Source organism: Cygnus atratus, chromosome 17 (assembly GCF_013377495.2).
Source record: "Cygnus atratus isolate AKBS03 ecotype Queensland, Australia chromosome 17, CAtr_DNAZoo_HiC_assembly, whole genome shotgun sequence".
NCBI classification, from domain to species: domain Eukaryota; kingdom Metazoa; phylum Chordata; class Aves; order Anseriformes; family Anatidae; genus Cygnus; species Cygnus atratus.
In genome coordinates, this window is record NC_066378.1 from 77287 (window position 1) to 99213 (window position 21927).

Genomic DNA, 21927 nt, shown 5'->3' on the forward strand with positions numbered 1-21927 from the left:
TGAGCTGTATTTTAATGAAATCTAGTTTGGAATTCCTGCTGGTCACCTGAAAAGGACAAAGATTTCTTTTGACCTTAATATTCACGCTCTACAAAGGGAACATCACCTGATGTACCAGTGTGCAACTGCAATTAACCAATAAACTGCAATTAACCTCCAATATCACAGAGTCACAGAATGTTAGGGATTGGAAGGGGCCTTGAAACATCATCTAGTCCAATCCCCCTGCCTGAGCTGGAACGCCTCGATCAGGTCACACAGGAACACGTCCAGGCAGGTTTTGAAAGTCAGAGAAGGAGACTCCACAACCCCCCTGGGCAGCCTGTTCCAGGGTTCTGTCACCCTCACCGTAAAAAAAGTTTCATCTCATATTTAAGCAGAACCTCGTGTGTTCCAGCTTGCACCCAACTGCCCCTTGTCCTATCATTGGGTGTCACTGAGAAGAGCCTGGCTCCGTCCTCCTGACACTCACCCTTTACACATTTATAAACGTTAATGATGTCACCCCTCAGTCTCCTCTTCTCCGAGCTAAAGAGACCCAGCTCCCTCAGCCTTTCCTCGTAAGGGAGATGCTCCACTCCCTTAATTATCTTCATGGCTCTGCGCTGGACTCTCTCAAGCAGTTCCCTGTCCTTGAACTGAGGAGCCCACAACTGGGTGCAATATTCCAGATGTTCTGTCACCAGGGCAGTGTAGAGGAGGAGGAGAACCTCTCTCGACCTACTAACCACACCCCTTCTGGCACACCCCAGGATGCCATCGGCCTTCTTGGTCACAAGGGCACAGTGCTGGCTCATGGTCATCCCGCTGTCCACCAGGACCCCCAGGTCCCTCTCCCCTTCACTGCTCTCCAGCAGGGCAGTCCCCAACTTATGCTGGTGTCTGGGGTTGTTCTTGCCCAGATGCAGGACTCTACACTTGCCCTCGTTATATTTCAGTAAGTTTCTCCCCGCCCAGCTCTCCGGCCTGCTGAGGTCCTGCTGGATGGCAGCACGGCCTTCCGGTGTGTCAGCCGCTCCTCCCAGTTTTGTGTCATCAGCAAACTTGCTGACGGCGCACTCCATTCCCTCATCCGAGTCATTGATGAATATATTAAACAACACTGGTCCCAGTACCGACCCTTGAGGGACTCCACTAGATACAGGACTCCCACTCGACTCCATCCCATTGACCACAACTCTCTGGCTTCTTCCCTTCAGCCCGTTTACAGTCCACCTCACTACCCAATCATCCAGACCACACTTCCTCAGTTTAGCTGCGAGGATGCTGTGGAAGACAGTGTCAAAGGCTTTACTGAAATCAAGATACACCACGTCCACTGCTTTACCATGAGCTTGCTCCTGCATTTAAGGAATGTCATCCCTCCACCCAGGAATATGTAGAGTGGTTGGGGGGATGCTTCTTACCTTCATTTATACTAGGAAGTAGGGTCCACACATTCTGAAAGAAACTGATCAGTCTCAAATTGTATGCTATTCTTGTAATATGCTTTCTTGACCTGAAATGCAGGCAAATAAATAAATCTACCTTCTTTTCTGCTTTTTTTTTCCTGTGGTATGTAAAACTTAGGAGTTGTCTAGTACTATATATTAGTACTGCTTGAGATTTTTTGTGCAACAGATGTTTAATTTTTTTTTTCTCTACAACATCTGTTACACATTCAGCCATCAGAACAACTCCAAAGGCCCATTTCATTTGGTGTTCCTGAAGGTGAGAACATCTTGGTCACACTGTGTTCTTTAAGCCACTAGGCTGTAGATTTCCGTTTTCTGAGCACTGAGTTCATAGGCATCCTGTCCTAGCAGACCTGAGACGACGGCTAACCAATGAACTCAAACCAAATCATCTGTGCCACAAGTGGTCTACCAGGAGCTGTAGTGCAGCCTCTAGCTGGGAGGAAGTTGGAAAAACACTGTCCTTGTTGCTGATCAGGGCCAGATGCAATTCATCAGTGCAGGGCTCCAAATTACAGCACTCCAATTAAAATTACCTGGAACAGCAATTGGAGCAAAGCAACACAAACCTGAGGGAGTGACAACAGAACAGAGGGTCAGTTTATTTTCAGCTGGTCAAGTTGTTCTTCTGCCATTCCAGTTATGTCTCAAAGAAACAGAAGCAAAAATGTGGAAAAAGGTGACTGCTAGAAAGCAATCTGAACTCCAGCTCTCTCTCTCTAATGATCACAATCCATTGAGAGTCACCTAGGAGGCCACACTCTTTTAAAAAAGTATGTTCATCCTCTGAGCTGTTAGCGTCATGACAACTCCACCTACTTACAGAGACTTATTGAGCAACCTCATTGCACTGGCAAATGCCAATCCCCTACCCCCACACATAGCTTTGCCAGAACCCTCAAGATTTCATCCCTTCTACCCATGCTCCCACAGAGACTGTCTTGATCTCCTCTGTGTTGCTCAGGTTCCTAGCTTGGATTTCTCTCACCCCAGGTCAGCATCTTGGAAGTCAGAGTCCTGACTTCTTCCACAACTCAAGACCTAATTTTAATTTGCTGTCAGATTCTTATTAGAGACAATGTGCTAGGCATGATATTCTGGTCTTTCAGGTTTAGCATATGCCCCAGATGCGAAAATGGGTACCCACATGTTAACCTCACTAAAAACATACAGCAACCCTCCCATCATACCAGGCACAGTTCCCATTTCTTTTAAAAATAAATATTTATAAACAAAAGTAATAGATTCAAAGAACTACAATGTTAAAAACTTTCCTGCCAAAAGCACGAATGTCTTTTTCATGTAAAGTCACAAGAACGAGTTGTACACCAATACAAAGGAAGTACTGTCTAAAAACCCTCTCCTCTCAGCTGTCATAGTCCTCCACTGCAGGAATCCACATCTCCATAGAAGAAACCAGCTCCTCTGCACTTCCCTAGGATGTATAATGGGGTCATTCAGTCTCCTTTTGTGATCAAGTCCTCGATATATGCATCCAGTTCATCATCTGTATTAATGTCAATGTCCTGAAACAAGAAGCACAAGAAATACTAGTGAAAAAGTAAATCTTGAAGAGCAGTGCAAGAATGAATAAAACAAAATGCCTCCTTGTACGGCAGCACAGCATCCTCTGCAACATTTGTCCTGATCATCCTTTGCATCTTGCCTGCCAGCACTCTCCAGGAGTGCACAGCTGCAGACATCTGCTGTGAAAGCGTTGCCAACTTCCCTTCTCAGAGCCTGGCAGACTTTAAAAGTATTAGTATTTTTAACATTATATTACGTTAAATAATGTTTTAATATCTGATAGTATATTTAATATATTTAATCAACGTTTTTTATTTGAAGTATTGTTTAAAGCCTTGCATTTCTATACAAGAGATTCAGAATCTAACACCAGCTTCCTGCACAAGAATAGGACAGAAAATCCTGCAGTGCCATGTTTAATAGCACAAAGCAGGAACTAATAAAAACTGTGTGCTATGTACACAACACGAAAATTCCAACTACAAAAGTTACACTCCTCACAGCCACTAAGGCCTAGATCCTGAAAGGTGGGCAGCAACAGCAGCACTTAGTAGCTTCTGACAGTCTGGGCCCAAGTTGAACCAAACTGAGTAAGAACTGAAGCACAGCTAAATCGTAGACTAAAACATCTCAGGTGCCTGAACTGGCCTTGGTCTGGTGAAGGTTGCTACTTGTGGTGCTGTTCTGGTTTCACACCCCTTCCTCACCTACCTCCTGCACTTTCTGCAGCAAAGCCACAATGTTAGTCCTCAGCTTCTGCAGTTTCTCCTCAGTCTCCTTCAGCTTTCTCTCTGAGTTGCGCAGGCTTTCTTCACAGGCTTTGGCCCGGGCATCAGCACGTGTCTGATATGAATTGCACAGGTTCTGCAGACCCACTTCATACTGTTTGAAATATTCTTTCTGTAAAAGACAAAAAAAACAACAGACGGTACCTTAAAAAAAAAAAGCACCAGCTGTAAAGAAAACCACAGCACCTGCAGCTTCTAGAAGAATCCAGCTACGAACATACTGTGACTGAACAACACAAGCTGAACAGCACTCCTCTGTGCTCCCTGGCTGCATTCATTATCATGTTCACATTTATATATGATTTGCCTACTGCATGCAGCAAAAAAAAAAAAAAAAAAAAAAAAAATCACACAAGTCTTCACATTCCTCCAAGACCAGAAACGCAAAAAAAGCGGAATGAATTCAGACTAAGGATGCAAGATTTTAAAAAGCCTAAAAGCAAGTTACACTGTAGATAGATCTGACAGCCTCCGTATGCAGTTAATTTCATCTGTACAGACCACTTGGACAGCACAGCTCATTACTGTGAGGGTGGGACGTCAACTCTCACAGAACATTACAGGCAACACCAACTTGTTACATGGAAGCAGCATGACACACATGACTCACATAAAACTGAATTGACAGAAAGAAAAGAGGAAGAGACACTGAAGTACACGCCTTGTGAGTGAGGGAGTAGGATACATTGGAGACTATCGTATAAACAGTGGCTTTTGACATTGTCTTTTTTAGGTGGCTTTTGTCACCTACAGACTCCTCCTGCAAAGCTCTTTGTGGTTTGTCTGTATGTCAGAGAAGAAACAAGTCAGAGAATCCAGTTCTCCACACTTCAGCCCGTATTGCTACACGGACACTGGTGCAGGCTCAGACACCAAAGGGAGGACAGGCTGGGCAGCAGAAGACTTCATCCCTGCTAGTTTACTCCCATCACTTCTGAAATTGTTCAGAGATTTTATGCCTTTGGGTCAGGGAAGGAAACCTACATAGTTATTCTGTGAGGGCGTTCTTCCAGTCATTCAAACTAAGGTGAAAGACAAAACCCGCAGAGCTTATGAAGTATTTCTTGAACGTAACGCAGTGCTGCAGCTCAGAGAAGCACTGACTCATAACAAGCACAACAGTTACCAACGTATTATTTCTTCAGCTAGCCTGCGAGTGGGACACTTGGAGCAAATTTCAGCATGTCTTCTCAGCTTTAGTACATAGAATCACAGAACCATAGAATGGTTTAGGTTGGAAGGGACCTCAAAGATCATTTAATTGCAACGTCCCTGCCATGGGCAGGGCCACCTCCCACTAAATCAGGTTGCTCAAAGCCTCATCCAACTTGGCCTTGAACACTTCCAGGGATGGGGCATCCACAACTTCACCAGGCAACCTGTTCCAGTGCCTCACCCCCTTCTGAGTAAAGAATTTCTTCCTTATAGCTAATCTAAATCTACCCTTTTAGTTTATCATCATTACTCCTTGTCAATTCACTAAGCTCCCTAGAAGTCCCTCCCCAGCTTTGCAGTAGTCCCCCTTTAGGTACTGCAATGCCGCTCTAAGGTCTCCGCAGAGCCTCCTCTTCTCCAAGCTGAACAATCCCTACTCTCTCAGCCTGTCTTCGTAGGAGAGGTGCTCCAGCCCTTTCATCATCTTTGTGGCCCTCCTCTGGACTTGTTCTAATACTTCTGTGTCCTTGTGCTGGGAGCCCCAGAGCTGAACACACAGGGAGCACATGAGAGCAGAAGAGAGGGGTAGAATCACCTCCCTCACCCTGCTGACCGCGCCGATTTCAGTGCAGCCCAGGATACGGTTGACTTTCTGGGCTGCAAGCACACATTGCTGGCTGACGTGGAGCTTGTCAACCATCCCCCAGGTCCTTCTCAATCCAATGAGAGCTGCTCCCAATTCATTCTCCGCCCAGCCTGTATCTGTGCTTGAGATTGCCCTGACCCAGATGCAGGACTTTGTACTTGGCCTTGTTGAACTTCATGAAGTTCTTGTGGGCCCACCTCTCAGGCCTGTCCAGGTCCCTATGGATGACATCCCTTCCCTCCAGTGTGTTGACCGCACCACACAGCTTGGTGTCATCAACAAACCTGCTGAGAGCGCACTCAATCTCACTGTCCATGTTACTAACAAAGATGTTAAATAGTGCCAGTACCAATCCTGACCCCTGAGGAACAGCACTCGTTACTGATCTCCACCTCAACACTGAGCCATTGACCACAAACTCTTTTAGCACGACCATCCTTACCCACAGGGTGGTCCATCTGTCAAATTCATGTCTCTCCAATTTAAGGACAATGATATCATGGGGGACAATGTCAAACGCTTTGCACAAGTCCAGGTAAATGAATACATACATCAAGAAATACTGACCCCTATGCAGAATTCCATACATTCCTTCCCAGAATTCCTCCATTCTTAAATGGAGGGAACACCAAGAGCCTTAAGACGCATCACAGGCAGTGTGAATCTTTAAACTCTGCTCTATTTTTGTGAGCCTGGTCATCTGGAGAAGTACAAGGAGTGCTGGCATCCACGTTCTTATTTTTCAGATTTTCTCTGCATAAGTTGGACTTTTAAGACTGGGGCATAACAAACAGATGTGCCTACATTTCATTTCTATGCATCTCTAACCTGGCCTCTCTTCTTAAAAGCTTAACAGCAATGGACAAGAACTCCAGACTGTAGCAGCCAATAGGGTTCTCACACAGATGTATGGTAATAAAAAATTCCTCATCAAAATCTTCTCTCAGAAAAACTGAGGCACACTTCAAGAACTCTTTTTTTCTCCACTACATTAATCATGCTAAGGATACAAATAACTTCCATAGGATGCAGGCTTGCCATAAGAATGGAATGTGTAGGGAAATAAACAGAAAACCAAGACTTTTTTCTAGATGTACTGAACTCACCAAGGGAAATGCCAGCAACCCTTCTGAACTCATGGAACTCAGCTCCTTCTTGGAAACAGGAAAATTTGGAGGCAAGAAGTATCGCAAACAATTCCTATGCAGGAAAGAAAAAGAAAAGCCAGAGTTTGAGATTGAAGGACTAAAGCAATCAGGCTGCAGCAGCTCACAAGAAGCACTGTGAACCCACCGAAGGATTTGAACTAGCAAGTCTACTGTTTCTTGGTTACTGCTAGGTCCAGTGGTGTCTGGCTCAATTCTGACACAGTCTGAGGTAGAAGGTTCAGCCACAACAACCCCCTCTTCCTGCTGTGTATCTGGAGTCTGATACTCTGGAGACGGAGGCTTCATCAGTCTCACATCCTCACTGCCCTTCTCTACCCTGAAGACAAAAAAAGGGGGGGGGAAGGGGATACATATGTTTTTTTCTTATATCAGCCATATCTGAAATACTGTTAGCTTCATCAGAACCTGTACACATCTGTCACTGAGACTTCTAGATTACACAACAGCTGCCTCCACAGGAAGGTCACACTGAAGTGATGAGCAGACTGTACTGAGTGTGTTGCGTTCATTCTTTAAAAAGCAGATGGACAGTCTTGAGCACACACACTCTCCCTGATATGATAACAACATATTTTTATCTTCAGCATCTGTGTAAGTAAAACAAGATCTTCCTCCTGAAAGCAAAACAAGCCTCCAAAATCTAGTAGCTGAAGATAGTTACCAGCGATCTCTTGGTGTGGTGTCTGTAGGAACATAATCAAACTTCACCTTCCAGCGTACTGCATGCTTGCCCATTTCCACAGCTGTGACACGGCCTGTGAACCACTCCTTGTTTACACGCACTTCCACATGTAGCCCTTTATCTGAAGGGAAGAAGACAGTAAAGATGTTTGCAAACATTCAGATGCTGGAGGGCACCTTCTGTGTGGTCATTAGAGAAGACAGCCACCCTCATCTGTGAGCAAACCTACAGCTGTGACAATTCTTTCAAGTGGTACATGAACCATAAAAACACCACATTCACACAGTTCAACTCCTACTTAGAAACATTAATATGCAAGGAAATGATATAGCATTCTCAGATACTATTTCTCTTGTACTCTGGGCTGTTTGACGCATGCTGTTCAGGCTTGTATTGGACTAGGACAATTTGCTATGGGTTCCTAGTGGGTTGCTTTCCATAGAGCTCCTTGGGAACAAGCTGCAGAAATTAACTGCTCTGGCAGAGGTACAACACCATCCTGGCTATATATTTTTTTTTTTTTTTTTTTAAGAGGTCTCTCTGCCCCTCTCCTTTCACAGTAGCGCAGCATGTCTAGATAACACCCTCAGTATTTCTCTGCTGATGTAACTCCATGATCCTTTCAACTAGGAAGGATGAGCATGACATCCATCTATACTATGCAGCCAAACAGCACAACAGTTAAGATGATGCAGCTCTCAGATTATGGGTCTTCCTACACCACAATCGCCTCCTGTTCAATCAAGGGGTCCTGAAATTTTGTTTTACGTAGAGTCATCTCATAGTCTGGTATCCAAATTTACACGAATTTTTGTTTTAAAAAGCTCATTAACAAAATGACACGTTTAACCAATGAATCTAGTTCTGCAAGAGCTCTTTTTCATTATGTTATATACTGGAAAAGAGTTCATGGGTTCATTTCTCACCTTTCTGAGCTTTCTTCAGTTCTGCTAGTTCTTCTTCTCCTGCACTATCTGTGAGCTGTAAGCAGAGAGCTCAGATTAGCTGTCTACTGACAGAATTATAAACACTTGACAAATATCTTCTGCTGGGGAAACCAGTGCACTCTCACCTCTACCACGACCTCACTGGAATCCTTCTTCTCCTCTTTCACTGCCACAAATTTGCCCCGTTTTGTCTTCTCCTTCTTATACTCCCCTTCCTCCTCAGACACCTCCTCTGTGGTATATAAGGTCCTCTTCCGGGTTGTGGAGGCCTGCAGGAAGCAAAAAAGCACTAGCTATAATTCAAGTATGCTACCAAACAAAATCTTTTTTACGGAAGTATTTAAAAATTTTAAAAAAAGCTCAGCACCCAGTATCTTCATTTGATATCTTAATTGGTTTTTCAAGGCAGCTTTAGAGGGTGCCATATGATAACATAAGTCCTCAAGCCTACCATTCCACACTTTTTTTTGTCCGGAGAAATAGTCTGGTCTAACAGGAAAAAGATGATACAAGCCTTTATTAGAGGTATAGAATGGCACTCTAAACCAAGAATAAAATAGGAGTTATCTTGTCCTGTGCAGAGAATGAAGCACAAATCCCACGTGACAGAGAAATATGGGTTATGCAGAAAAGTAGGTAAGGATAGTTTTCATCCCATTGAATCTCACCTGTGGGCATTTGACAGTGGCAGATTTCTTTACTGCTGGTGTCTTGGCAGTTTTTGAGCTGGGTATCTCACGTGGGCTTTTGGGGTTCTGCAGGACAGCAGTGGATGGTTTTGTTGTTGTAGCTGTTTTGGCAAGAGTTTTTGAAGTGCTGTTAGACTTCCCAGCTGTCACAGTATGGTGGTGTGTCCTGGAAGTACTGGCCTCCTCCTTGCAGAGAATGCTTGCCAATTTAGGAGAGCTAACAGTTGGCCAAGCTGGAGAGCTCTTTTTCAGCTGACTGACAGACCTGGGAAGAGGCATAGCTGGTGGTGGTCTGCTGGGAGCATTCTTAATTACATCGGGTAAAGGAGGAGATCGGGGGCGCTGAAGTCGAGTCAGTGACTGGGTATTCCAAAACAAATTAGGGTACAGAGAGAGGAGACAAAAAAAAGTCAGGTTCTGCTTTTCAATAACAGTTAAGGATAGCACAGGAGAGTACAAAGCCTACAGTGGTATCCCATTTACCTCCCCTGCAGGCCGTGTAGTCACTTCCAGAGGCAGTTTTTTCAAGTCAGCTTGAGATCGAATTGGAGTGGTTTTCTATTAAAAAATGAAAAAAATCAGAAAATTTATTTTTGAAAGCTGTCAGAACCTGCATGAACCCATACTAGCAAACAGCCTTCCAGTTTAAAAATCAGTAATTGCAAAGCAGGTGTTTTCTGCTGTCTTTCAAGACCTAGAATCCAGCAGTCACCCCCATCCTCCTAACAGGAAATGCAATCTAAGATGCTTGTTTAATAAAACAACCCCTACCCCATGAATGCCACATGGCATATGTGCTATTACAGGCTGAGACAGACTTCATTCTCAGCATCATCTGCTTGCACTAGGAAGTCCCTGAAAGCCTGCTATGCTTAGCAGGAGACCTTCCAACTTACCTGCAGAGCTTCCAGTTTTTCCTGCTGCTGGCGGATTTTCTCTGTCAGTTGTTTCTGCTTCTCCTCTTGTGATTTCAAGTCTTTCTTCAGAGTTCCTAGTGGTACTTTCTGCTTCTGCTCTGCAGCTTCACATCTAGGACCAAAGAAATATAAGACAACCTCAGCAAAGACAGCAGAACCTGCACCATCTCTCCCACACAGCACCATCCCCGTGTCCCATTCCCAGTGCAGTAGTAAACTCCCCTTTCCTTTCTGCAGTGGCCACAATCCCAAAGAAAGCTGTTTTCTCCTTAGGAAAGGCATATATGATTTAAGGATCAAAACCACAACCAATAAAAAACAAGCCATTTACACCGGGAATTACCAGTTCAGAGCCCTGGAGCCATAGTAAACAAAGTTTAGGAACTGACAGGTCAATACAAAGACAGGTAAGAATTTGACTGCATCACCATACCAAGGACCTCTTTCTAGCTTGCCCTGAGAGAGACTTGTAATATAGGTTCTTGGGGAGTGCAAAGGCTGTAGGAAAGTGATCCAAGTTAGACGCTAGCTACAGGATGATCACCATGATCTACACGAAGGCAGCAATCCTCATGGCACACAACCTGGAAGCCCCTGAACCATGCTGGCAACAGCAGTGCTTCCCACATCCTCGGTCATCCCTCAGACCATGCAAATACCTGGAACAGAATAGCTGGGGGACAGAGCCAAAATACAGCAGTGAGGGTGTCCAAATCCATGACACAGGAAAACGGGAAGAAACATCAGACAGTAGAGCACTTGGAAGGCAAGGTCAAAAATACAGGGACTGCAAGCACACCCTGCTTTCTATTGGCACCAACAAAGGCAAAGGAGTTCTCCGACAGCTTCTGCAGAAAACCTGTCTCATGTAAAAGGACACAATGGCACTCACTGATAGAAAGGGCAAGTGAGCCTACTCAATACAAAAATATTCGATTTATTTATCCCTCCAGAGTGAGATTTCTTTCAAAGAAGGTGAAATGACCAGAAGTTTGGATCACCTCTCCAAGGAGTCTTGCCTGTTCTTTCCCACCCCCCTGGATACAGGATGTGTGCACCCTGTGGAAAAGTAAAGAATTCCAACTCATGCTCCAACTGAAATTCCAACATGTTTTCATGTAATGTGCAGCCACACCATTCCAAATTTTCAACATATTGCAAATAAGAAGTTTCATTTATTATTAATTCATATTTCTGTCAGGTTAATTGATAAAAGAGCTTGTCTGCACATAGGCAAAAGAGCACAAAGGCAAGTGTGGGGGAAACCTGAATAACACCCTTGCTTTGGCTACTCTCAGGCCATCACAGGAGTCACCAGCCCTTCCAAGGCCCATGCCCACATGCACAGAATCCCAAATGCACTTCAAGGAACCCAGATTAAATATTTAGAGGAACAGGCACCCCATTTGGGCTCTGGCAGGGCTGTCCAAGGGCAGCCTCAGCCCCAGTGTCCAGTCAATGGGAATAGCTCTCCAAAGCATCTTTTGGATCAAGGGGAGGAACCAAAGACAGGGTAAGGAGGGGATTCAGATGATTTTGGGAGGAATAAACATGGTAAAACAAAGAGATAAAAGGATAATAGGGATCGTTGTCATGTAAAGAGGAGGCTGGTCAGTACGCGTGTCCGGCCATGCCCTGCACCTGATCAGCACTGTCCCATCTTCACATTAAACTCCATTTCTGGCTGTTTTCTTGAGTGAGGGGCTCTATTCTGTGTGCATGTGTGTGTATGGGGGTCGGAGTGCCAGCAGCTCAAGTGGGACCACAGCTCAGAGGGGCCCGCGTGCCTGGGGCGTACCAGCTGCAGCAAGTGCAGGTGTGCAAGGGAACGTGTGCTCCACAGCAAACATTGGGCCAGACATGCCAACAAGGAGGTGAGCTGGCCTGGGAGCAAGGCCTCAGAAGGAATGCTCACTGGAGGGACTGGGGAGTCCTGACCAACTGCTGCAGAGGGGTGTGGGATTGTAGGTAGAGGTGTGGGAGCCTCTAGGCAGGAGACACCAGTGAAGAGCAAAGATCCAGGATCTGCTACTGAACAGACAGTATGTCCAAGGTGGAAAACTGTGGGGTGTATAGTGTGCAAGTGTGTGTGTGTGTGTTTCAGGGGGGTGATTGCTACATATGTCCACACGAGGGGGTCTGTAGTTCAGGCCCCATATATCCCACTGCAAGTAACTATCAAGACAGGCTGCAGAGGGCAGCAGATACGGATGGTCCTCATCCTGATCAGAGGAGAAAGAACAGGATGAGGTTACTGGTGTGCTTTGTGTTTGTGTCTGAGTGCTGAGAGCGTCTGCCTGTGTTGAGCTGCATAGCCAGCCATGTGCGGTATATCTGTCTGTCTACTGGGAATACATTCCCAGCCATGCTACTGCTTTGACCTGGGGTGCTGGAGATGTGGCAGCCTCTTGTTGGTCTTGCAGATTTGGCTCTGCCCCCAGGAGTTTCATCTAAGGACATCCATCCTCAGTGAAACAGCCCCCATTACAACTACATCACAGCATGAACACACAGAGCTACAGGGATGTTATCTCCCATATTTTTCAAATGACAAGTGCCAAAAAGAAGCAGCTAGAAAATCAGTATTTTCCCAATATCAACATAAACACTTCTTGTAGCTTTTCTGGTTATGGATATATTAAGGTTTTGATTCCAATTAACAGATTCTACCTGGATTCATTTGTATTTAAAACACTAAACCAAGGCACCTGAATTACAGCCTAATGAGCTTCTCTCATTATACAACAAAGATAAGAATCAAATTCTAGCAGCGTCTTTCTCCACAGACAGAAAGGAGAAGCCTAGAGCAATCATTTTTCTTATTCAAAGAAGTAGTGAACTCTGCTTAATCTTATAATCATGAAACACACCTTTGGTATATGAATCAAAGTGCTGCTCCCTCAAGTGCACAAAATGCCATTCTTGTGCTCACTGCAACTCAGAGGTGTTGCTCCAGCTTGTGCGCCTAATGAGTTGGAGCAACAGTAGCAATAGAGACAACTGAAAAGACTGAGCACTGAACCCATGCTGCTCCCAGTCTCCACTTAGGACTGACTATTCTTCAGTTGCTACCTATATTAAAGCTAACATGCATAAACTATAGCTACAATCATATCTCCAATGGCAGTGCAGGAAAAACTACAAAGGAACTAAATTTCACAGAATCACAGAATGGCTGACATCAGAAAGGACTTTCTCAAGACCATCTGGTCCAACACCCCTGCTCAAGCAGGAACACCTAGAACGGATTGTCCAAGGCCATGTCTAGACAACTTTTGAATACTTCAAGGAGGCAAACTCCAAAGTCTCTCTGAACAACTTATGCCTATTATCACTGTCATGGTGAGTGACCTTGAATTTCCTGATATTCAAGGGGAAGCTTCTGTTTATGTTTGTGCACACTGCCTCTTGTCCAGGCACCGGGCACCACTGAAAAGAGCCTGGCTCTATCCTTTTTTCACCTCTCCTCAGGTACGTATAAATTATTAGTGAGATCACCTCTGAGCCTCCTCTTCTCCAGGCTGAATAGTCCCAGCCCTCTGCGTTTCCTCACAGCAGAGGTGCTCCAATCCTTTCATTTTGTGGTACGTCACTGGACTCTCTCCAGTATGTGCATGTCTCTTGTACTGGGCAGCCCAGCACCGGACACAGTACTCTAAGACTGACCTCATTAGTACCTCACCTCATCAACCTCCCTGTACTTGCCAGCACTCCTCCAGATGCAGCCTAGGACACCATTTGCCATCTTTACCACAAGGGCACATTGCTGAGCATAAGCATGCTCAGCTTGGTGCCCACGAGGACCTCAAGGTCTTTTTCTGCAGAGATGTTTCCAGCTGGGCTCTCCCAATATGTCCTGGTGACTCAGGCTGTCCCCTCTCCTGAACCTCCACCCCCACCCCCCCCAACAGGAGGGGGGAAAACTTTGCCCTTCTTGCAGCATATGATCCACCCTTCCAGTTTTGTGTCATCAGCAAACTGGCTGAGGGTACACAATGCAATTTGCCATGCCCATCCATGTGTTAGCTCCAAATAGGTATGCCATCATTACGCATTCACAGACTCTGAGCGCAGCTTACAGGTGTATCATACAGGTATAGAATTACTGTCTATCCCTCCAATAGTTCTCAAAGGATCCATGACTGGGGAAAAAAAAGTGCAAATAAGGCACACCACAGAAAATTCTTTATATTAACCGATTCTTACCTGTCTTGTTCAGGATCGGGGTTCATAGAGCATACCCAGCTATCAGGGTAATTCTTCTCCACTGAACTCATCTGGAATGGGAGTGTTCGCCACTTCAGACACACATCTGTTAAGGTAAACACTTTGCAAGTCAGAAATATACAGCTTAAGCCATAAAATCAGCTTTTACCCCATAGCACTTCTCAAGCCTATTTAAAGTCCGAGGACCACACCAATTTCCTAAATATATCCAATGGCAATTAAGACCAGTGGCAAAAAAAGAAACAAACAAGATATACTAAGTCAATTTTTGCTCCATGTTCACAAAGTACTTTGAAGAGGACCTCAAATCTGGTAAACAAAGTAACCATAACAATAATCCGATAAAGCCTAGCATGAACTACTACTAGAGCATTTCACATTCACTGCTGTAATGATAGCACTTACAAATGAAACTGAACAGCCTGTCCTGAAATCACCGCTCATCTCAGAAGGCAAGCTTTCCCTTACTGGTATCAACACACAACACCCAACACCTCAGAGATGTATCCACTAAAATTAGATAATTGAATACATTTTAGATGAGCCAGATGTACTAGATTTGGTTTCCAGAACATTATTGGACTACCAGAAAACATCTTAAAAAACACATTTTGCTAAGAAAAGGCAAGTATTCTTAAATCAGTCTCTGGAAAGGCTTCACAGGCCCTGGCAGATGTCAATAGAAAAGGTCAAGAAGAACAATAGGAAAGCTCCTCCTATACGGGAAGTTTGATGGCCCTCTATCAAAAGAGAAAGTGCTTATATTGAGATCTCCCTTCTTCCAGCTGTAACAAGGGCTTAGCCAGAGCCATTCAGGAGTGCACAAAAGAAAATATGCATTAAGTTTAAAAGCTGACTGTAAATGGTTCCTTTCTGTGATGACACCTAGAGCCATTTAACAGACCAGTGCATCAGAGTAAAAGTTATTTGACTACTTTCCATTGCCTATTGGAAAGTTTTGGATCTTATCCCATTGTTGGGATGGGTGGCTTTGGTCAGTTCCAGTTCACATGATGTTTTGAAGCCCATTCTCAATTCTGCTACTGACCACACCAGTCCCATTCTGTAAGTGCACCTGAAGAAGAACCTGAAGACTGTGCAGGAAAGAAACCTTACTTTAAGATGTTTAAAATTGTGCCAGCAAGGGCAACTCACAAAAGGAGACAAGCCCCAGAAGGGAGCCATGATAGAGGAGGTCACCTCAAATCTCCTACCCATTTAGCTGCTCCCCAACTGCAGACAGGATTTCCCTCCCTCTCGCCCTTTCCCAGGAAGGACCAGCCTCCTAATTGCAGCCTGGTCAGACGCACCACACTGAATCGTGGTAGGAATCTCCATGGCTCTTCGGCGTTTGTAGCGCAGTTCACTAGATGGAGGCTGGTTCCAGTTTGCTGACAAATAACCAAATTCATCCCAGAACTTGATGATACCCCTCTGGGCTGGAAAACAAGAAGCCCCCATTCAGTATGGAGCGATTATCACAAAAATCACCGCCTTCAGTCTTGGTTGTCCTCCCCCTCAGCTCCCTTCCAGCCACCAAAGCCTCCCCTTCCAGCAGCTGGTAAAAGCAGCTGATGAAGCTTCGTTACCTATAGCTACATCTTTCCAATACTGAGCTAAATGCTCTCCCATGGCCTTCAACAAGTGTCGATATTCTTTGGCATCAGCAAAGTCTTGTTTATTATGGGTTGGTTCCAGAACCAAATAGGGCACATCCACTACACCTACTACTCCACCACATGCCCTGGAAGAGGAACATACAGTTATGAACATCATTAAAACTACTAGGTCAGTGTTCAGACAAGCAATATTGAAAATAGTGGATTACAGACACACATGTTCCTGCAGTAGTACTATTCTGAACTTACTAGCTTTCTAAATCAGACTTGATACTCAGAGCTGGTATTTTGAAAAAAGTAAGGTGGGCTCAAATATTTGTATTTGCTTTCAAGACCTATTCTCCCTGTCCCTAGAATGAAGTAGTATTGCTACCAGTATTCATCTGTTAGCCCCAAACATCAACACCAAGCATAAGAGCCTCATACTGCTCTAGGTATGACCAAAATCTGTGGTCATAAAAAAGAACTTTTTTTTTTTAAATTGGGAAGCTAGGGAAATACTGAGAAATATAAAAATGTTTTATTTGCCAGAATCCAAACTGAAGGTTGATAAAATGAAAAGGTCTCATGCTCATGAAGAATGATTATACCAAGGCCAAAGTTATGTGTGGGAACATGCCAGACTTAAGTAAATTATTGCTGAAAAATCTCCAAAAACTCACATGCCACCCTCCAGCTGTGGGCCCACCTTCTCATACATCTTTATCAGCCGACTGCAGTTATAAATGAACATGCCATCCAATTCACGCTGCTCAATATTCACACCAAAAATAAAATTCAGTTCTTTTGGCTCCTTCAATGCCCTGTAAAAGAATGAAACAGAACCTTTGAAATATTAAAAATAAAGATTTTGGAATCAAAATTATTTGCTAATTATTCATTATTAGACAAAGAGCATGAAAATTCCAGCACCTTTGAACATTAAGGTTTTGCTAAAAACTTGCCCTATATTCAGCTATTTCTAACAAAAAAAAAGTTTTTGTTGAAACATTATACTGAATCACATTACAACTGAAGACAAATTAAAAAAATGACTTTGCAATACAGACATCAATTTAGGCTGGACAGTATCTGTTGAGGCAATTTAATTATTCATTTGGATACGTTTTCTCCTATAGGAATGGATTTTGGTTTTTATTTCAGATCCACTTTTTGAAAGAAATTGCAGTTGAGTCTTATGAAAGTACTGTTAGGCACAGACTGGTCCTTTATGTGATTTTGGTTTGTACCTTCTAGATGGAAATAAATGCTAAATCAAGCATGAAAATTAAGATTTTAATACAAAACTACAGTTTTGATATTCAGATTCTTGGAAAGTTCTCGTAATTACGAATTTTATAGTGTTATTCAAATTCAAATAATGTTATTATAATGTTACTCAAAGCTCGAAAGCTGGAGAATACAACACAGCCAAAATGGACCTTTTTTTTGCCTGGAAATGACAGGATAGCAATTTGCATGATTTCTGTCTTATTGTGATGACTTCAACAGCAGAAGTTGGCCTCAACTACGTTTATGAGCACATACAGATTTTCTGAATCTGAATCTTTGATTATCATGAATTGTATTTCCTGTGATGCAGAAAGCCTCAAGAGATTTATCAGTGTTGTAAAATCAAACAAAACCTCTTTATTTAACAGAATTATTGGTCTTCGAAGACTAACTTAAATGGGTTCCACAGCTTTCATGAAAACCACACTGATTGTTTCTCATAATGAGGATACCTGTTTCAGACTGAAGTTATCAAACAAGGCCAAATTTTTTAACAATTAAAAGGCATAGTCTACACCATTGTCCTACCCATTCCTCTGATTTTTGATCTCCCCTATTTTTCCTCCACTCATCAAATTTTTAAGCACTAATGTGCATTGTCCCAGTTAAGTCATTTGGTTTCTCTAAGTGGTTAGTTGAAGATACTTGGAATTCTTTGAAGTTTAAATTCTTAAAGATCTCTTAACTGTCTACTACTACCATCAGATACTAAGAGAACCTGAGCTGTGCATTCATGAGCACTATGCAATAATCATACGCAACTAAAAGACAAAACAGCAGACCCCTCACTCTTATCTCAGGGATTAATTTTCTATCTTCTGAAAAGGATGTAGGGCCTTGAATTTCAAGTGAAAAAGTACGCTCTCCTACAAACTAGGAAGGACATCTCATTTTTATTAGAGAGCACAAGAAATCAAAGTATGATTCGAATCATGGAAAACTGAGTGGTCGTCTAAAGCCCAGCCAATTACCTTTTATTATTAGGGCTCTTGTATCTGTCCTATCTGCTGGATTTATAACTGGACCTTACACAGGCTTTGGGAGTATACACATTTTTCAGGAATTTGTTCTGTTTTCTGGATTAAGTGTAAGGTTATGGAAAAGCCTGACCCTCTAAACTGTCTCTTATTTCCAGTGATGTATGCAGGTATATACAAGATGCTATATGCCAGTCTAGAGCTGACTACACACTTGGTAATTCTTGCTCAGGAAAAGAACAAGCAAGCCTATACTGGCATCAGGAGAAAAGGGGTTTTTGTCTGTTGTTTGCTAACTGTAATATAGTTTTTCTTCATCATCATATATTTGAAACCTGACTACAGCTTTCTTTGACTAAAGAAGAAAGTTACTGAAGAAAATATGGAATTTCTCATTTCCAACTAACCACTACAGAGAAGCTAACTTCTATGTTTTAAGTTCTATATTTGTTGCTCAGCTCTTTAAAAGCAAAAATTATTTTGCCCATTGAAAGAAAGGCTTGGCCATTCACAAAATTTTACTTCATACGCTGATAGTGTCAAAACCAAGAATTAAGAGACACTGCATAAAGACAAGCTGTACACAGAAAATTACATAGAAGCTGAAGAAAATGGCTTCTCTATAGAGTTTCTGCATTCTTCAGATCACAGCTCTACTACTTCTGAATTAAAAACATTTATTAATTTAAGATCTTCAAATACATTAGATTCATCTCTGGCAACAGGCCTGGGATGGAAAGTTAACATGCAAGTCAAACTAGGTCGGAACAGAGACTTGGTAAACACAAACCCCTAACTATGTTCAGAATCAGCATTTATTTTGAGATTTTTCTTGTTATGATTTGTGGAAAATCTTCATTTTTGTCAAATGCGTATGAAATTTGCAGAAAACTGATATACAAAGAGAAATATTCCTGTGGTTAAATAATAACTTTAATTGTAACCAGAGCTAAGTTGCAACAATATCTTGAGGATTTCATGGCAGAGACTACAACAGAATTCAACAAGCTTTTACGAGACACCCTACAACTCTAAAAGCCATTTCACTGTTACTTGCTAACACTTGTGTATTTCCCTGAATCTTACCTGCAAATGAAAAACAGATAAGCAAAGCAATGAAAAAAGCTTATGTGAAAACCAGGTAAATATCTCCAAAATAACCAACCAACTACAACAAAAAAGCCAAATTCAAATACTTCTTTCAGCAAGATGGGAATAGCAGAAGCAACCAGAAGAGCAAACTTGTGGTTAAACAGCCAGGGCATATAGGATACTCACAGATATTTAAGCTTTGAGCTGAACTGCTCGCTCCACCACGTGAAGTAAAGCAGAAGAAACACTCAAAGCATGTGGAGTGAACAGGCTGAGCAAATCAGAGCTTTCAACTGCCTTTTACTCACCGCTGCTTTGCTTCCTTAATCCTTTTCTTTACATCAGCCTCCCGGCGCATGGTTATTGCAGAGTTCTGGACTTGACGTAATGTCACCTGCCAATAGGTATTTCACAGTGAAACTCTGCTGTGAAATTCATGAAGTTAACTCACTTCTACATTTTTTCCCCCTTCAAAAGATCTCAGAAATAATTCACCAGCTGTGGAGGACAATAATTTGCACACCAAAACATTTAGGGTAGCACCAGTTGCAGCCTTGGTTAAGTAGCTACACAGCTGCTTGGAAGAAAATAACCAAATGCAACTAAATGTCTAATGTAACTAACCACAGGGTAAAGGGTTGGACACAAAATGAAAATAGATAGGCTACTCAAATGCTTTTTTTTTTTCCCCCCACATTAGATGTCATTAGGAAGGAAAGTAATTTTATGCTAATATCACCTGCTGGCACTTCCCACAAATCCTCTTTCCACCTAGGTGCTGGCTAGGCCTAGGCCTTACCCACCTTTCAAAAAGCCCCCAGTCTCAGCACGGGAGCTGTGGCTTCACAAGGTACCATTCAGAAGGAAACAAAAGAACTCTCTAGCAACAGCTTGAGAAAACTTAAGAGCAAACTGCAAGGGCAGTAAGAGAGAATAGCCAAAAAAACAATTTTACTTCTGTTCAAATAACATTCACCCGGACTCTTCAGAGAACATAAAATGTAGCACCTGCACAGTAAAACTCAAACAAGGCGTTGCCTTCCCACCTGATAGTGTATGTGGTATGCATGGGAATGTCAGCATGCTTCTCGCTCAGACTGGAAAATATACACGTTTAAGCATGTCCTGTGGTGACGACACCACACAATTGCCTGGGACTGAACACTGCTGACAACTTATCTCCAACAGAAGTCACCACCTGCTTCACATACCAAAGTGCTAAAAGGAGATGCTAATCAGCCAGTTCTCTGCTCCAAAAGCAGAGTTCTCAACCTTCCCCCTCAATACTTAAAATCCAACTTGTTGGAACAATAGAAGTCTCACCCTAGACTCCCGTGTAAGATCCCCCCCCAGGCGCAGCTCAAGTGCACGAGCTTTACTCTCTGCTTCTCGAGCCTTCTCCTCCGCTAAAACACAAGGAGAAAGAACAGTATTAACCGTTTAGTACAGACATCATATCATCAGGCATTCATCTGAGGTAAGAGATTTCCAAAGACAGGATTAACATATACAACGGAGAGATGACAAAGTAGCATAAAAAGGTACAGAAGAAAATCTTACATATGAGAGGATACCATTGACAAGCCGTCTTAAACTTGATCAGCAGTCACAGCCAATACTGGCATAATGGCAGCACTAAACTCTGTCAAAGCACATTTATGGGAAGGATCTGTATGAAAGTTAGTGAGGAACTGGAAAGAATAAGGATATAAGTGTCCCTGCCTGGTCTGCACAGAAAGTGCGAAAGCTGAGAAACTCACACATTGCCACAAAACAAAAACTGAGTTCAGATTTGAAAAAGAATGACAAAGAGGTAATTTACTTGTGGAGCCAATGAAAAGGCAATAATGCTGGAAATGTGTGCATCTTTGATATTCACTAAGTTTTGCCTGGAGGAAAAAAAAATATCTGTGCTATACACTGTTGTGGTTTAGCCCGGCTGGCAGCCAAACACCACACAGCCGTTCGCTCACCCTCCCCCCTCCCTCTCCGGGATGGGGGAGAGAAACGGGAAAGTGAAGCCTGTGAGTTGAGATAAGGACAGTTTATTAAGACAGGGGAAATAATAACAATAATAATAATAATAATAATAATAATAATAATAGTAATAATGTGTACAAAGTGATGCACAATGCAATTGCTCACCACCCGTTGACCGATGCCCAGCCTATCCCCGAGCAGCCGGCCCCCCCACCCCAGCTAGCCACCCCTATATATTGTTCAGCATGACGTCAGATGGTATGGAATACCCCTTTGGCCAGTTTGGGTCAGCTGTCCTGGGTCTGTCCCCTCCCAGCTCCTGCTGCACCCCCAGCCTGCTCGCTAGCAGGACAGAGCGAGAAGCTGAAAAGTCCTTGGCTTGGTGTAAGCATTGCTCTACAACAATTAAAACATCAGCATGTTATCAGCGCTCTTCTCATCCTAATCCAAAACATAGCACCCTGCCAGCTACTAGGAGGAAAATTAACTCTGTCCTACCTGAAACCAGGACATACACAAAATAGGACAAAGAAAACCTACCACTATGTCTGATCTTCTTTACATGCCCAATGTTCATCACTTAAAAGAAATTTCCCTTCCTGCCTCTCTTCCATACTACCACCAAGACTATCTGGCAATTGGTAAACACGATCCTATATCACTTTACATTCATTCCAAAAATTTCATTTTCAGCAGAGAAATTCCTTCCTAAAATGGAAACACAAGCAGCTTTGTTAAATTAGTGTACTGGGTCTGGCTGGGATGGAGTTAACTTTCCCTGCAGTG

The 21927-nt window shown here is 43.1% G+C and overlaps 1 protein-coding gene across 2 annotated transcripts in view; it reads right to left on the reverse strand.

The window, feature by feature from the left end:
• Positions 1 to 2716: 2716 nt before the first annotated feature.
• Positions 2717 to 21927, reverse strand: part of MORC2 (MORC family CW-type zinc finger 2) — a 50528-nt gene continuing 31317 nt past the window's right edge. For both annotated transcript variants that reach the window (XM_035569250.2, XM_050714130.1), the window contains 16 exons: positions 20485 to 20567; positions 19470 to 19555; positions 16483 to 16623; positions 15791 to 15945; positions 15512 to 15640; positions 14181 to 14286; positions 9954 to 10086; positions 9541 to 9615; positions 9037 to 9417; positions 8494 to 8637; positions 8348 to 8402; positions 7401 to 7542; positions 6864 to 7055; positions 6677 to 6770; positions 3693 to 3881; positions 2717 to 2980 (listed from right to left, as the gene is read on the reverse strand). In XM_035569250.2, coding sequence (XP_035425143.1) covers positions 2912 to 2980; positions 3693 to 3881; positions 6677 to 6770; positions 6864 to 7055; positions 7401 to 7542; positions 8348 to 8402; positions 8494 to 8637; positions 9037 to 9417; positions 9541 to 9615; positions 9954 to 10086; positions 14181 to 14286; positions 15512 to 15640; positions 15791 to 15945; positions 16483 to 16623; positions 19470 to 19555; positions 20485 to 20567 — 2174 coding nt within the window. In that variant the 3' untranslated portion in view covers positions 2717 to 2911. The remainder of the gene's footprint in view (positions 2981 to 3692; positions 3882 to 6676; positions 6771 to 6863; positions 7056 to 7400; positions 7543 to 8347; positions 8403 to 8493; positions 8638 to 9036; positions 9418 to 9540; positions 9616 to 9953; positions 10087 to 14180; positions 14287 to 15511; positions 15641 to 15790; positions 15946 to 16482; positions 16624 to 19469; positions 19556 to 20484; positions 20568 to 21927) is intronic.